This window comes from Apium graveolens, chromosome 3, assembly GCF_009905375.1.
Source record: "Apium graveolens cultivar Ventura chromosome 3, ASM990537v1, whole genome shotgun sequence".
NCBI classification, from domain to species: domain Eukaryota; kingdom Viridiplantae; phylum Streptophyta; class Magnoliopsida; order Apiales; family Apiaceae; genus Apium; species Apium graveolens.
This window is the reverse complement of record NC_133649.1, coordinates 67,033,181-67,050,978: the sequence shown is the minus strand read 5'-3', so window position 1 is coordinate 67,050,978 and position 17,798 is coordinate 67,033,181. Positions and strand designations below refer to the sequence as shown.

Here is a 17,798-nt window from a genome sequence, read left to right as displayed (position 1 = left end):
TCTATTAAACTTGATTAATGTAATGTCATTTTTTTCGAAAATAGATAATATACAGTGGTTTTTATCACAAAGTAACTTACAACATTCTTGCTGCTGATGTGTGGACAATTAACTAAGGTCTCTAATCAGCTTCTCATTTGAAGTTGAAGAATTTTTCTATCATACTTGATTGTTGTAATTTCGTTTCTTTATTTTCAAAAATAGATAATATTGTACTTTTTTGGTGGATATGGAACATCAAAGTCAAGTGTCTGGTATAGAAAATTCAAGTTTATGGTTAGAGAGGTTAAAACGGTTTCTCATGTTTTTGTAAATTTAGCTGTTAAGTTAAGGAGGACTTGTACTTCGTCTGATATTCTAGCTTTCGCAATGTTAGCAGATGTCCCAAGCTGATGTCAGTTTTTTGTGTGTTTAATAAAGTTTATTTCAAGAAAAAATGTAACATAATGATTTATGTTTCCGGTTCCTCCATCACAATTTATTTAACAGAGTAACTGAAACAAATTTTAGTCAACATTTGTTCAGTTGACATGACTACTGGTATGATTATAATCTTTTAAATAGTATGATAATAGAAAATCTATATTCTTTATTAATAAGGAAAACACCCTTTAAATAAAACACAATAATACCAAAGTACCAAATTTTGGTACTTACATTAACTAATCTCACTCGAAGATCAGGTACAATTCTCTATGTTAGGCCTTAAATAATATTATTGAGGAGGAGGGGCTGAATACAATATATAAAAATTAATTCAAAATTAAAACTCAATGATGAAGAACAATCTTTATATTAATGAATAAAATCTACTTACAAAACACTCTCAAAGGATGAACAGATATCCTTGAGAGCTGTTAGGTTACACAGAATGATATATCAAATAATCGACACATATAGTGTTAACCTAATATGTGCTTATATACTGCATAGTTACATAAACAATCTAGTTGATATGATATATATAAATAAGGAATCCTAATAAATATCCAACTATTGATTACTATAATTAAATAAAGTCCTACACCGACATATCTCTGCAAATTATAATAGTTATCACATCGTCAATTACTTCCCGAGATTCAGCATCTGACATATACTAAATACATAAACTCTATATCTTATGTGACAAACTCCGATGGCAAAATCTAAGAGTTAATTTCTGATATCATCAATTTCATCTAACACCCTGCAAGTACGTAATTATACAATATTTATTCATATAATTTAATTTATGTGATTTCACCTTGCTTCGTAAGTAAGATTTATTTTAAATGTAACTTCTATAATTTTACTTTAGTTCAACTTGTTATGACTACATATAATTAAATCATATTTATTTATTATACACTCTTTATTTTATTAATGATTCGCCATGTTTAATTCCCTACAAGTACATAATTATACAAGATTTATCTATTATGTAGTTTTTATGATTTCATTTTTTTCAATGATCATTTAATTCATTAATTAAAAGTTATAAGACATTTTTAGGAATAATTAAAATTGAACAAATATGTATTAAGGTAAATCAAATCAGGGTCTTCTTCATCAAAACCATGATCGTTGATCAAATTTTTCATTGTGGTACATCCCTCGCTCACATCGCTGAAATATACTACAACATTTTAGAGAGAAAATCTAAAAATCTGTTTTAGCTGTAAAAAACACATAAATCCAACTTGTCAAAATGCATTCGCAGAAGCAAAGATAACTGTGATTATATATGCCCCATATCAATGAACCAATATACTAAATGACGCAGATCTACGATCTCAAAAAAAATAAACTAACTAAACTCTCACGAGAAGAGAGAACAAAACCTAATATATGGGTAGAAAAACCTATGAAGGGGGTACTGAAACTCTCAATAAAGAAATAGATTTACCTAAAAATAAATGAAATCTAGAAAATAAAATAAAATACAGGCTTATCATCAACCAAAAAGGTTGATGATAGCCCCTAAAAGAAAGAATAGGGGTTACGTTTTCAGAGGGAGTGAGGAAGTAAGGGCGCTTGAGTAAACTTGAATTTAACTTACTACGACTACATATAATTAAATAATATTAATTATTATATGATCTTAATAATATTTAATAGGCTTAATAGTATTTGATATTTCAATTTTAATATGGGACCTTACTTCACTTTTTTCTTTGCATAAGAAGAAAAATACTTCATTAAAACTTAAAACCATTATTTAATACACGATAGAGTTCTAGGTAGGTATTCCTCCCACTCTAACTACGATCAGATATATGATAATTTTATCTCGCTAAGAAGTAAGCAACTTTGTTCGCAGACCGCTTAACAAAATATAACATCACATGATAATTTTTCATCTTAGAAACCAGAGATTTGCATTCATCTACACTCGAACGAAGTAGGATATGTTGACATAAAAGCAGTGGATAGCTTGATCCACTGAAAGACAGTCAGTTTCAATTATCACCTGTTGCATAATCTTGTCCTTGACCCAGCTTAGTGCTTCCTTAATACCAATGGCTTCAGCAAGCTCCCGAGCTATATGACCATGTATGCAGCTAGAATTCAGCTCCACCAAGTCACCCTATGAATCTACCATGGATAAACAATATATTACTAAGTTTTAAAAAATTGCAACATCGACATTAACCTTAACCATTTCTTTTTGTGGATGTTCCCAATACTCCTTGCCGTCCTCTGGAGTCATGAAGCCAATAGAATTACCAAACGACCTGTCCTGAGCATTGTTCCAGTGGTTAAGTAATTATTTTTCCGAGTTACAAACTTCTGATGCCTCCAACTTGCATTGATTCCTGAAAACTTTGTTTTCGTTTTTCCATATTGACCAACAAATCATAACTAATTTTTGATTTTCTCTTGTGCTATGTTGATGTAGTGTATTAGATATCCCGCTGCTGAAACTTAATTGATCATTTTCAGTTAACGAAATGAAAGATGTATTTCAACAAATTCTAGCAAAAGGGCAACAAACTAGAATGTGATACACTATCTCAACTTCATAGTTGCATACCGGACACATGTCTATAACTGGAAGCAGCTATTCTTTTATTTGTAGTAGGTTCCTGACTGCTCGCCACACAAATTATTTCACCTTTAGTGGCACCTTTAAGTTCCAAAACTTTTTCTTGCATATAGTTCTTACCAAACCTAAAATGTTAGAGGGGTTGACTATCTTTTGCCCTTAAGGCACGGAATGGATCTTTTTTAGAATAAATAATTTTGATAAGACATTAAATTTTCATACATACCATGATTTTTATGCTGCATTTTTTTCATTTATTATACATTTGATGAAATTAATATAATTATATTTTTGTCTTTTTATTTTTAAAATTTGCAAATATCAATTGTTTGAATGATTTAGAGAAATATCTTAAGGAGAGATTCAGTGGAAGAAATTTTCATAATTTAGTGAATATACGAAAATAATTTTCAAAAATTTCAATAAAAGTAAAATATCATTAATGGTTCCGAACCTATAATTATTTTTATATAAACAGAGTAATATTACAAATATTGTACTATGTCTTTTTATTGACTTGACTTACTTAAAATGAAAAAAAAACGTTGTTTCTAAAAAATATAAATACCAGTTAAATATATATTAAATGAAACAAGATGAACTGAATAACGACTCAATATTTGACCATTCAGAATGTTTGGTAACTCTTTTTTTGCATCTGGAGTCTGGACGATACAATAATGTCTTGAACGAATCACTACAAAATTTGGAGCATGTGTCGTTCAGCTAGTAGTGAGCCAATGACAAAAGCTAGCACGTCATTTCTTTAACAAATAAATAATATATTAATCTCTTATGGTATTATTTCTAGTTTAAGTTTTGCAATGTTTATCAACATCAATACTATTAATATATATCAAAACTATTATTAATATTCTATAAGGCGAAGTTTTGGTTTCTCTTAAATAAATTTAAAATTTGGACAATACAATAAATTAGAATTACAAAAATATTATAAAAAGTTAAAAATGAATGAAGTCTTTATACCGTAAGCTTGGTGTTATGCCCAAATGTGGACATGTGCTCTAAACAGATCCATACACGAATTATTAATAATATTGGGCTTAGTAAACAAGTCCAGAAATATGAAGGAGCTCTCGTAATTTGTATATTGACTAGGACCGTCTACCGTATGTTGACCAAGTCCTCGCTAGATGACACTTGGAGATCTGTAAATGAGGATAGTCACGTCCATCTACTACTAGAAGGTGATACCTATCCACCTCTAACTAGGAGGTGACACATGCACACCTCTTACTAGGAGGTGAATCATATCCGTCTTTTCAATAGGAAGTAGGTGAATCATATCCGTCTTTTCAATAGGAAGTGGGTCCTGTCAACCTCTTACTATGAGGTGAGTCATGCCCTCCTTTTACCAGGAGGTGAGTCATGTCCGCCTATCCAATAGGAAGGGGGTCCTGTCCACCTCTCAATATGAAGTGATTTCTGTCCACCTCTCTATCGGGATGGGAGTCTTGTCCACCTCTCAACAAGACTGGAGTCCGGTCCACCTCTCTACCGGAAATGTAGTCATATCCACCTCTCAATGAGACATGAGTCATGTCCACTTCATAACAAGTGAAGAGTCCTGTCTTCATACTACGAAGAGGGGAGTCATCTCATCATATCACGCATGACCTCATATTACTAAGAGGAGTGGCGTACCACCATATCACCATGAGGGGTAGCCTATCCCCATATTATTAGGAGGTCAGTCCTACACCCATATTAACAAGTAAGGAGTAATCTCTCCATACTTCAAAGAGGCTCTTAGAGACTATTTAGAGTACAAATTCACATACTGGCTGGACCGAATACACAATTAGAACAACTTATGACTACATGATCCCATAAAGGCATAATAGAGTCCTTGCAACACTATATCACACTTGGAAGGACCTCTTTGAGGTAAGCATTACTTACATATTCATGGGAGCCACTACGCCATAAGTGCACATAGGCAACACCTACAATACAGTTGCATAGGGCCTAAATGGTGTTGCATAAGGTAATAGGCAACACCAAACGAGGGTTGTGAATGTGGACGTGGCCATAGATGCCTAATACAACACTTTCTGTAACACTGAAAAGTATTGCATTATGCCTCTTTTGTAACACTAAAGGAATACAATGGCAACAACACCTGGTGTTACATAAGAAAGAAGCCACATCACCCCCAAAGTCCTACGTGGCAAGTGACACGTCACTTTCCCAGATCGGCAATGGTCCCTACCTTGTCACATCAGCAGGGGTCCGACTTGCCACATCAGCAATGGGCTCCATTTTTTTCCACGTCGGCAATGGGCCCCACATTTGCCACGGCAGCAGTGGGCCCCATAATATGTAATACAACACTGAGTTTTTTAATATGCAACACCAATTGTAGTCAATTGTAACACCATTATTGTCTATTGCAACATCATTTTTCATTATATGTAACACCAAATATAGTCAAATGCAACACTTCATAAATAAAATACTAGACATAATTGTTCTATTTTTACATGATTTCTGCCAAACAAGGCTTCCAACAGTCAGCCCAACAAGCACCTAAAAAGTTTTAAAATTTACTAAACTACACTAAATGAGGTACATACACCCAATTCTAACTTCCAAAGTACATAAAACCTAACTTCAAAAGAAAAAAAATCAAAATACTGGTTGATGCTAATACTATAAGCGACCACCAAAGTGGAAAGATCTCTAATTTACTAGACGATACCAGAAAATCAAGCTTTTCATTATCCACCATTTTCAGCTTTTCGTGCCATATTAAAACCTTGTTGTAGTTATCCGTTGTAGCAAACTACCTGAAAAGGGACTAAAGTAACGTTAGCTTCAAGTCCAGAAATAGGATAAATTTCTTGACTTCATCCATTTTAATGATCTGTCAAATAAGAATGTGAGGATAGTCAAACTACACAGAAGCACATACTAGAGAAAGAAGAGACTACATAAACTGGAAAAATCAATTTAACATATACATACCAGAGTACATGGAGTAGAACAATGCTAAAATAATCAGAAATGACTCGCCTCTTGAGAAGTGATAAACGTATATTAGCATTCAATATTTTAAGTGATAAACAATTTAGAACCATAATTCACTGATATGTTAAAGCGGCTTAATCAAACAATTCACAGAATGGATCACTAAGCTTATCAGGTTCCAAAACTGTACAGGTTCCAAAACTGTTTGTCATCACTGGTGGACTGCTTTAATGCAATGGTGCTTAAAGTGTAATTACATTGAGAAGACATAAGCCTATTCACCACTTCATCAAGTGAAGTAAATAATTAATACCAGTTAATAACAATATCTTTGTCAAAAAGTTGAAGTTAATTTTATTTTTAGAGAGCTAAAATGTTAAGTTACGACTTTTAAATATAAACATCTTATTATACTAACCTTTTTCAAGTACAAAAATAGCAAAATATAAATAAATGAACATACACCAAGCTAATCATGAGTGAAACAGAGGAACTAAAGCTCTGGCAACCTTTAACAAATAGTGAAACTAAACCTGTAATAGTAATCCTATCTGTTAGTAAATAAGATAGATATATACAAGTATACAATATAACCTAGCTATCCCTTCATTTCCATCAATCTTAAACCTACTTTTCTGTGGGACAAATCCATATATTGGCTAAATCGCCAACCGCTTTTTGTAAGACACCAAGTCCAGCTAGACAAACTTGCAATCTTCCTCGGAAACCAGAGCTAACTTTTTTCAAATAATGAATTATACTAATTAAAGAAAAATTAAATAATTTCAAATTGGTTGGAAAATAGAAGAAAAGATTCAATCAATTTGTAAGTGTTTAAAAAGTATCACACACAATTCTTGTTATATAACAAACCCAATATCTGTTGAGAATCTCTCTAACAAGTATAGCAACATAGAGGCAAGTGTATAAAGAATTTAACAAGTTTAGGCCAAGACCACAGTTAACAAAACAAAACATGCTGGTAAACAAAATCAGTAACTGAAATAACGTAGAGAGAAAGAAAGATGTACCCGAAACCATAGCTTTCAACAGTGACTGAAATAAAGGTTTACAGATACAAAATGCCAAGAAAATGATTACAGCTGAGTCACCAGGCCTTGCTCGAAGTCCTGGCTGCTCTTGAAGAGATTATTGCCCCCTACCTGCTGCGTTTGGGATGTGCGCAATATCTCCACCAGGATAAAACAGCTCGGAGTTTATGTTAACAGCAGCAACAAAACCTCCACTTCGACCAGCACCTCAGTCGCCGAAAAATATCAGCACTTCAGTTCTTGTGGGAGAGAAATGCAGAGAGGTTGAAGAGAAGAGATGAGAATGTAGTGTGTTGTCTCTTTTTATTCATTCAGTTTAGCCTCTATTTATAGGAGAGGAAAAATGAAACTGTCAACACACTTAATGTCTGAATTAAACTGCTTCATTAATAAAAAATAAAAAACTGATCAGATTTTGAATTCATTAATGAAAAATCAAAACTGATCAGCTTTTGAATTTAAATTATTTGTAACAGCTTTTCACATTAACACCCACATTATTATCAGAACTTAAGTTAAGTTCTGATTTAACTCATCAGTACTTAAGTTCTGATTCGACTCATCAGTACTTAAGTTCTGATTCTGATATCAGAACTTGTTAAGTTCTGATTTTATTCATCAGTTCTTAAGTTCTGATTCTAATATCAGAACTTGTTACAGATCAGATTATTTGCAGGTTCAATATATATAGACTACTTAGCCTATTTCAGAACCCTGCCCAATAATCCAATCACCGATAAATAAATTCGAATTAAAATAATTCTCAAATAAATAAAATCCTCGCCCAGGTTGCCTCGCGTACGCGAGACGCCGAGACATTCGCCCAAATCGCCCAAATCGCCCCGACCCGGTCCGGTCCGGTGCGGTGCGGTGCGGTGCGTGGCGGGGCGGGGCGCGCGTGTGTGTGTGTGCGCGCGTGAAGCACACAACAACACAATGGACCATCACACACCTTAGTAGTTGTATACTACTCATGTGGGTAATACCATATAAAGCACACAACCCCCTTTATTTATTTCAATGTGGGACAAACATTCTCAAATTTTCCAAGCTTTTCCAAGCTACTTTCAACTCTCATTTCATATGGATTTCATTAAGAAAATTCTTAAAACCATACATGAAAATTTAAGTTCAAATATCATTGAACAATTTCCAATCATTAGATTTTAGGATTAACATCAAGAACATAATTAAATTAAGCTCTAAAATCCTAATTTTTTAACAATCCCCCACAAATCCATACAGAAATGTGATCAATTTCCCATCATGACTTGTTTTTCAGAGTCGGTACCCTTCCGGGTTTGAACCCTCCTAATTCCTCTACTTCAATGGCTATCGGACTCAGATGGAATGTTTCACCTTGAATCTTAATCCGTTTAGTATAACCATATTCCATAGACGACGACAAGTCAAAGGTTATGGTGCCAATCTACGGCTTTGAGACATTAATGGTCATGTCTCGATCCTGTTCGTCGAATGCTTCAAGGATTAACCCTATCCTCTAATTGCGACCACACAATTACATTCGCTTAGCTGGGCATCTCCAGAGATATACTGCCTCTATCTCGTCAAATGACTTGATCCCATTCAGAGTTTTAACACTCTTGCTTTTCTGGCAGTGTCAGTACCTTCTAGGTTTACAAGGGATAGACTCAGATACTATAGTATCATCTATGTAGCAAAGGTACTACCAACTCATCCTTACAGCTTGTTATTACCCATTGAATACACTTTGAGGGATCTCCTCTCATGTGTATTGGGTTCCCACTGTTGATGAATTATGATGGGTTGACAATCCCATCCCCAACCTTGACTTAAGGACCACTGCAGGTTCCAGTCCTTTAGTAAGAGGATCAGCTATATTATTCTGAGTTCCTATGAACTCTATAGCTATGATCCTATCAGTCACTAAACCCCTTATAGACTTGAGTCTAACTTGGATGTGTCTCTTAGTTTTAGCATTATGCTTTTTACTGCTAATCTTATCGATAGTTGTTCGACTATCACAGTGAATAGCAATAGCAGGGAGCGGTCTGCTTACTACAGGTATTGCAGACATAAGTCCGTGTAACCATTCAGCCTCCGTCCCTGTGGCATCAAGTGCACACAACTCAGCCTCAAAAGTAGACCGAGTAACAATAGTCTGTCTGCTTGACTTCCAGGATATTGCTCCACCAGCCAAGGTGAACACATATCCAGTCACTCCATTGGAACCAGACTTCTTAGCTATCCAACTTGCATCACTGTACCCTTCAAGCACACCAGGAAATCTCCTGTAGTGTAAACTAAGGTACATTGTGCCTTTTAGATATCTAAGTACTCTATCAAGAGCATCCCAATGAGTTCTGTTTGGACAGCTTGTATATCTCGCCAATTTAGACACAGAATATGAAATATCTGGTCTAGTACAGTTAGCAAGATACTGCAAGCTCCCAATAATCTGAGAATACCTTAACTGAGACACAGGCACTCCTGAAGTATTCTTGACAAGGGCAACTTTCGAATCATAAGGTGTACTAGCGATTCTACACTGTGAATAACCATATTTCTCAAGTATAGATTTCTCTATATAATGAGATTGAGTCAAGGTTATTCCTTCAGTGGACTGAATCAATTTGATTCCAAGAATCATACTTGCCTCACCCATATCCTTCATTTTAAAATGCCTTTTCAAGAATTCTTTAGTCTCGTTAATAATCTCAATATTGGTTCCAAACAGTAAAATGTCATCCACATATAGGCACAAAATAACACACTCATTACCTTTAACTTTAGTGTAGACACACTTATCACTTTCATTAATCTTATAACTGAAAGGCAATATAGTTTCATCAAACTTTTTATGCCAATCTCTGGGAGCTTGTTTCAAGCCATAGATGGACTTGATCAACTTACATACTTTCCTTTCATTGCCTGATGTAACAAATCCATCAGGCCGATCCATATAAATCTCTTCCTCAAGTTCACCATGAAGAAAAGCCGTCTTTACATCCATCTGATGAATGATAAGACCATGGACTGAAGCCAATGCTATAAGCATTCGGATTGTTACCATTCTTGCAACCGGAGAGTATGTATCAAAATAATCAATTCCTTCCTTTTGCTTAAAACCCTTAGCTACCAGTCTAGCTTTGTACTTATCTATTAAGCCGTCAGGGTTCAACTTCCTTTTAAAGACCCATTTGCACCCAATAGTAGAACACCCAGGAGGGAGATCAACCAACTCCCATGTTCCATTGGAAACAATAGAGTCAATTTCACTCTTGACAGCGCCCTTCCAGTGCCTTGACTCAGAAGAATCCATAGCTTGCCGGAAAGTTAAAGGTTCGTCCTCGATATTGTAAGTGATGAAATCACCTCCAAAATCCTTGACTATTTTTGCACGCTTACTTCTCCTTGGTTCCTCTAATTCCTTAGGAATAGAGCTACTACTAGGTTCCGCCCCCACATTTGTCATCTTTTCCACATGATCAGGAATAGAACTTGATGTGTGAGTAGGATCTTCCTCAGAAGTCATTTCAGGTATTCCAGTCTTTATAGGGTAGATATCCTCAAAGAATGTCGCATCTCGAAATTCAACTATCGTGTTTGCCACTATACCATCTATGTCAGATTTTAACACTAAAAATCTCATAGCTGTAGTGGTTTCAAGATAGCCCAGAAAGATACAGTCAACAGTCTTTGGACCTAGTTTCTTTCTCTTGTGTTCAGGAACAAGCACCTTAGCAAGGCACCCCCACACACGAAGATACTTAAGACTAGTCATCCTGCCTTTCCATAACTCCAAGGGTGTTTTATCCATGTGTTTCAGAGGGACTCTATTCAAAATATGGCAAACCGTATTTAGAGCCTCTCCCCACATGTATTTAGGCAACCCAGAGTTAATAAGCATACTATTAATCATATCTTTAAATGTTCTGTTCTTTCGCTCAGCAACCCCATTAGACTCAGGTGTGTATGGTGGAGTAACTTCATGAACTATACCATTGTTTGCACAAAATTCATTAAAAGCATTACTCGTATACTCACCACCTCTATCAGATCTCAATCTTTTAAGTAACTTACTAGTTTGTTTTTCTACTTCAGTTTTATATATAATGAATTTACTAAGTGCTTCATCCTTATGTCTAAGTAAATAAACATAACAATATCTACTACTATCATCTATAAAAGTAATGAAGTATCTAAACTGGTCCTTGGTCAACACACCACCAAATTCACAAATATCAGTGTGTACTAAATCTAACAAGTCTGAATCCCTAACAACGTTATGAAAAGGTTTCCTTATCTGTTTAGCAGACACATATACTTGACATTTAGAATTCTTTTCTATGGTATATTTTGGAATCAACTCTAAGTTCATCATGTTCTTAAGAGCACCAAAGTTTAAATGACCTAGTCTAGCATGCCATATATTTGAGGATTCAATACAATTAACAGTAGGAATAACATTATTATTCAAACTTCCCAAAACGGGATCCGCATTAATAACAAATAAACCATTTGACAAGTAACCCTTGCTAAAGAATGTACCAGTGTGAATAAGAACTACTTTATTACACTTGAACGAAATTTCAAAACCACTAGAAACTAAACAGCTTCCACTTATTATATTTCTACGCATGTCGGGAACATGATGCACTCTCGTCAGAGATAGAATACGTCCTGAAGGGAACTTCAGATCTACGTTTCCAACTCCATGTACTTGAGCAGCACTAGCATTCCCCATCTTCACAGTCAGGCTATGACTCTGTTGATAAGATACAAATAAACTAATATCAGCACAAATATGTACATTAGCTCCAGTATCTATCAACCATTCATTTGACAGATAGGTAGAAAATATCACAGGGTTGTAGGATACATACCGGTCAACGTTGGTTTCAGAAGCCGTAGCCTCACCAACAACCATGTTCACTACAGGCCCACTTGCGGTTCCAAGCACAACATTTGCTTGTGCTACCTCGGTTTTCTTCGCTTTCTTCGTAGGGCAGTCCTTACTCCAGTGCCCAACCTGCCCACAAGACCAGCATGGTTTGTTTGCCTTGGGTTTCTTGGCCTTGTCCTTGTCACTCTTAGGTTTATTACTATTAGCTTTCTTAGCAAAAGCCTTCCTCTTTTGTCCTACAGTTGCTATGTTTACCTTCGAGGTACCGTGTTCAGTTGGCATCACATGTCCCTGTTTGGACTTGTGTTGTTCTTGTACCGAGATGTCCAGCATAAGGTTGGTCCAGGTGATCTCTCCTTTCTGTCTTTTCAGGGAGAGAGAGAACTCTTCCCAAGACTTCGGGAGTTTTTCAATCACACTCATCACCTTGAACTTCTCCGGGAGATTCATTCCAGACTCCTTCAAAGCATGCACTATCATCTCGAACTCATGCACCTGCTCAGTCATGGACTTATTATCCACCAGCTTGAACTCGAGGAACCTTGCCACAGAATACTTTTCTAGACCTTGTGAGTCAGTATTATGTGTCTGGTCCAGCTTCTCCCATAAGAGTTTTGCAAAGTAGGCATCAGAAGAATAGACATCAAACAAAGTGTTTGTTAGTGCCGCAAGAATGGCCGCTCTAGCCACTCCATCCTTCTCAGCCCACTTCGCAAAAGCCTTAACTGTGTCAGCCTTCTCTTGATCCACTATCGGTTTCTCATATTCCACAACCGGCCACAGACCCTTTATAGTCAACCACAGCTTCATCCTTTTCTGCCAGCGAGAAAAGCCAATGCCACCGTTGAATTTCTCCGGTAAACCGGTTAGTTCAACAGCCTGTGGGAAACTATAGGTGGTCCAATCAATGGCCCCAGCAGTTACACCCGAACTGCTACCACCACCAACGATAACCTCACTTTCGTTAACCATTATGCTAAATTCTAAATAACTAATAATCTCTTCAAGAATGTTGAGAATCTCTCTAACAAGTATAGCAACATAGAGGCAAGTGTATAAAGAATTTAACAAGTTTAGGCCAAGACCACAGTTAACAAAACAAAACATGCAGGTAAACAAAATCAGTAACTGAAATAACGTAGAGAGAAAGAAAGATGTACCCGAAACCATAGCTTTCAACAGTGACTGAAATAAAGGTTTACAGATACAAAATGCCAAGAAAATGATTACAGCTGAGTCACCAGGCCTTGCTCGAAGTCCTGGCTGCTCTTGAAGAGATTATTGCCCCCTACCTGCTGCGTTTGGGATGTGCGCAATATCTCCACCAGGATAAAACAGCTCGGAGTTTATGTTAACAGCAGCAACAAAACCTCCACTTCGACCAGCACCTCAGTCGCCGAAAAATATCAGCACTTCAGTTCTTGTGGGAGAGAAATGCAGAGAGGTTGAAGAGAAGAGATGAGAATGTAGTGTGTTGTCTCTTTTTATTCATTCAGTTTAGCCTCTATTTATAGGAGAGGAAAAATGAAACTGTCAACACACTTAATGTCTGAATTAAACTGCTTCATTAATAAAAAATAAAAAACTGATCAGATTTTGAATTCATTAATGAAAAAATCAAAACTGATCAGCTTTTGAATTTAAATTATTTGTAACAGCTTTTCACATTAACACCCACATTATTATCAGAACTTAAGTTAAGTTCTGATTTAACTCATCAGTACTTAAGTTCTGATTCGACTCATCAGTACTTAAGTTCTGATTCTGATATCAGAACTTGTTAAGTTCTGATTTTATTCATCAGTTCTTAAGTTCTGATTCTAATATCAGAACTTGTTACAGATCATATTATTTGCAGGTTCAATATATATAGACTACTTAGCCTATTTCAGAACCCTGCCCAATAATCCAATCACCGATAAATAAATTCGAATTAAAATAATTCTCAAATAAATAAAATCCTCGCCCAGGTCGCCTCGCGTACGCGAGACGCCGAGACATTCGCCCAAATCGCCCTTCGACCCGACCCGGTCCGGTCCGGTCCGGTGCGGTGCGGTGCGTGGCGGGGCGGGGCGCGCGTGGGTGTGTGTGTGTGCGCGTGAAGCACACAACAACACAATGGACCATCACACACCTTAGTAGTTGTATACTACTCATGTGGGTAATACCATATAAAGCACACAACCCCCTTTATTTATTTCAATGTGGGACAAACATTCTCAAATTTTCCAAGCTTTTCCAAGCTACTTTCAACTCTCATTTCATATGGATTTCATTAAGAAAATTCTTAAAACCATACATGAAAATTTAAGTTCAAATATCATTGAACAATTTCCAATCATTAGATTTTAGGATTAACATCAAGAACATAATTAAATTAAGCTCTAAAATCCTAATTTTCTAACAATATCCTCCTGATTTTTGGTTCACAAGATAGGCTCTCGACACATAATAGAATAACAGAGCCAAATCGTGCTTTGCTGCTCTCAATTATAATGTTATCGGGGACAAAAATCTAGAAAAGCTGCTTGACAATATCAAGCGATCTTATACTAAATCTGTTTTCTTAATGGGATTGCAGCTCCCACTAATGTTGTCCTCATCAAAAACCTATCATGTGGAAATGTTCCAAGCAAATAAAAAAAAGAAAGTGCTGTCAAAATCTACACACAGTAAAAAGTAAAAACTGTGAGAAAAAGATTTATCAAGATGCTGATATCTGCTTCAGGCCTTCACAAACCTGTGCAGGCCACCTGGAGGATTCATCTAGCTTAAACCATATTACATCCCCAAGAGCTGTAAGCTAATAGAGCGAATTGTAAGCTAACAGAGCGAATTGAGCCTTTATTAACCACATCCTCCATCTTCAGTGAAGTAATTTCGTCGTATCTCATCAATCTGAAGCACAAAACTAACCTCCGATTAGGGCACCGATGACACTGTCTTCTCCGACGGTGAAGCGGAGGCGGGATAACCTAATAGGGCTTGTGATGTGAAGGTGGAAGAGGGTTTGAGCTTCATTGTGAATTTGAGACAGAAATAACTTGAGGCTGCTTATCAAGAGGGATTGTAGGAGAGGAATTGAGATCCGGGGGAAATATAAGTTGGTGAAATTTCAATTAGGGGAAATAGTCCGCCCAATTTTTGACCTCGAGAATTGTGCAAAGATCTCTGTTCAATATCTATTTCTTTTAATTCTTTTTTTCAACTTTTCTTATTTTAGTTAATACATTAAATTTAAGAAATTTTAAGAATATTATATAATTAATGTAATATAAATGTGCATTATTGTATTTTATAATATATTATATATTGAATATATAAAACTTCAAGGTTTAGTGATATAAAATCTAAATTTTTTAAAAACTGTTATTCCCTAACAATACAACAAGAATTACAGAAGGGGGGTTAAATGTAATTCTGGCTATTTTTTGAGATTTATGAAAAATGGTTCTAACTCAATTATATCTAGCTGTTTGATTTGCAAAGTGCGGAATACAGAGTTAAGTTAATCAAACATAAAGTAATAAAAACTCAGGTCTTTAAAACTTTCTGGTGGATTTGAATGTATCCACCATATATATATATATATATATATATATATATATATATATATCAAAAGAACCATGTGAAGCTTGAATACCTCACAGCTGTTTTACAAGTGAACAAACAAAACTATAAGGAAATGCTACAGGATACAGCTTACAAATGTTTCTCTGCTAAAAATGTGTTTTCTTATTTTTTTGTTGTTGTTCTACTTGCTACACTTGGTTTATATATCACCAAGTTCACATAGAATAAGATAAGATAATAAAACAAAACTTATCAAGTCTAACTTCATGCTGCTTCACTTCTCTATTTTAGCATCTTTGAAAATCTTCATAACTTGTATGGAAATGGTAATGCTTCTTTGTTCTCAAAACCCTGCTAAACAGGCTGCCACATTCCTTTTGCAAACACTCGATGCATGTGACTGTGTTGTCACTGTCAACAGATATTTGAATTGATCATCTGTCAGGTACATGCTTGTTATCCATCAGGTAGCCTTGTTGATCATCCGTCGGGTAGCTTTGTTGATCATCTGTCGGGTAGCTTTGTTGATCATCCGTCGGGTAGCTTTGTTGATCATCCGTCGGGTAACCAGTCATCACTTGACTCCATTTCATTTGTGCAGAATTACAAGACATCTTATATTTACATTTAATCAACCTATTATGCATATCTACTAGTAGTCTATATGATTCATAAGCTACTACAGAAACTTATACAAAGTTGTTTGCAGAAATGTGCTACATGACTTATTGTATACATAAGCTACTCACCCGATGGATATCAATTAGTCATCCGTCGGGACTATATTGAATCATCCGTTGGGACTATAATTGATTATCCATCGGGTGCTACAAAATTCACTAAGTTAAATCTACCAAGGTGTTTGTGCTATAAAATTCACTAAGTTAAATCTACCAAGGTGTTTTGTTAAGCTTATCATCAAGTACACAACATATTCCTAACAATCTCCCCCTATTTATGTCTACTGGAATTGTAGCCATAAATTAAGAGAAACTTGATGATAACAAAACATCCTAAAGATACAGTTTGAAAAATAGTAGATAAAACTAATAAGTGCTACAAATTGCTGAAAGTTGAACAATACAAAGTACACAAAAAGATTTCTCACAATTGTTATCAAGATGCTCCTCTAGTCTGAGCAGATAGATTTATTTTCTTGATTGTCTTGATTTCTTCCCATGCCTTCTGTTGTTTTCTTCAATTTGATTCTGAAGTTGTCTGTGGAATTCAAGTTCATCAGCTTCTGAGAGATTTAACATTTCCTGCATTTCCAAAAGAGTCACACTGCTAGAGATACTCAATTGATCCTCCAATCTGAAGAATCTTCTAATACATTTGTCATCCATGAATTCCATCAGCCAATAGGGCCTTAGATGCACTCTTTTTCCTGTAAAGGGAATAGATAGAGTCTTTGGAAGTGCATTTTTAGCTCTAATACTCCTTAGTTCCTCAATCCTCTTTAGAACTGTTCTTCTTGCAATCACATTGTAACCAAAGTTCTTTTTGAAGGATGAGTAGACTTTAATCAGAATAGATTGGATTTCTTGGAGAATCCTGTGAAGAGGCCATGTCATCTCTTTCCCTCTCTTGTATCTAAATACAAGTCTTTTAGGAAGATATCTGTAAGCATCAATTCCTCTTACTTCTTCCAGTTCATCCAAGTAGAGATTCAAGTCTGAAAATTCCTTGATATCATAAATGTACATGAGATCTCTCTTATTGACTGTGTTAGATATATTTGAGATGTCATGTCTAATATGATTTGTGTTTAGTTTTTAGAACTTAACAACAGGACAAATCAAGACTTACTGAAATCAGGACTTACTGGAAGTCAGAACTTAATATCAGAACTTAAGGACATATCAGAAATTAAGTGCGGGAGGACATAAAGTTAAGGAAGGAAACTGATTTACAGTAGAAGATCGAGACTAAATAAAAGAAGATATGCATGGAAAGAGTTAAAAGACTAGAAGACTTGTAGAAGATATCTGATTGATATATTTTAGGAGACAAAATTATATTCCATATCAATTAGAAGTTATCTTGTAACTATGTACTATATAAACACAGACTTAGGGTTTACACTATATGTGTTATCATTATCGAAAAGATTATACATTGTAACCTAGCAGCTCTTAGTGATATTTGTTCATCACTGAGAGAGAACAGTTCCATTATAACAGAGTTCATCATATTTAATATATCTGTTTACCGTTACTTATGTTCAAAGTCGATTTGATTGTAGTAATACTGTATTCAATCCCCT

At 35.4% G+C, this 17,798-nt stretch overlaps 1 protein-coding gene across 1 annotated transcript in view; it reads left to right on the top strand.

Moving 5' to 3' along the window:
* Positions 1-5,250: 5,250 nt before the first annotated feature.
* Positions 5,251-17,798, top strand: part of LOC141714301 (uncharacterized) — a 43,288-nt gene continuing 30,740 nt past the window's right edge. Inside the window, exon 1 of the mRNA XM_074517829.1 lies at positions 5,251-5,371. Within this exon, the coding sequence (XP_074373930.1) occupies positions 5,251-5,371 (121 nt within the window). The remainder of the gene's footprint in view (positions 5,372-17,798) is intronic.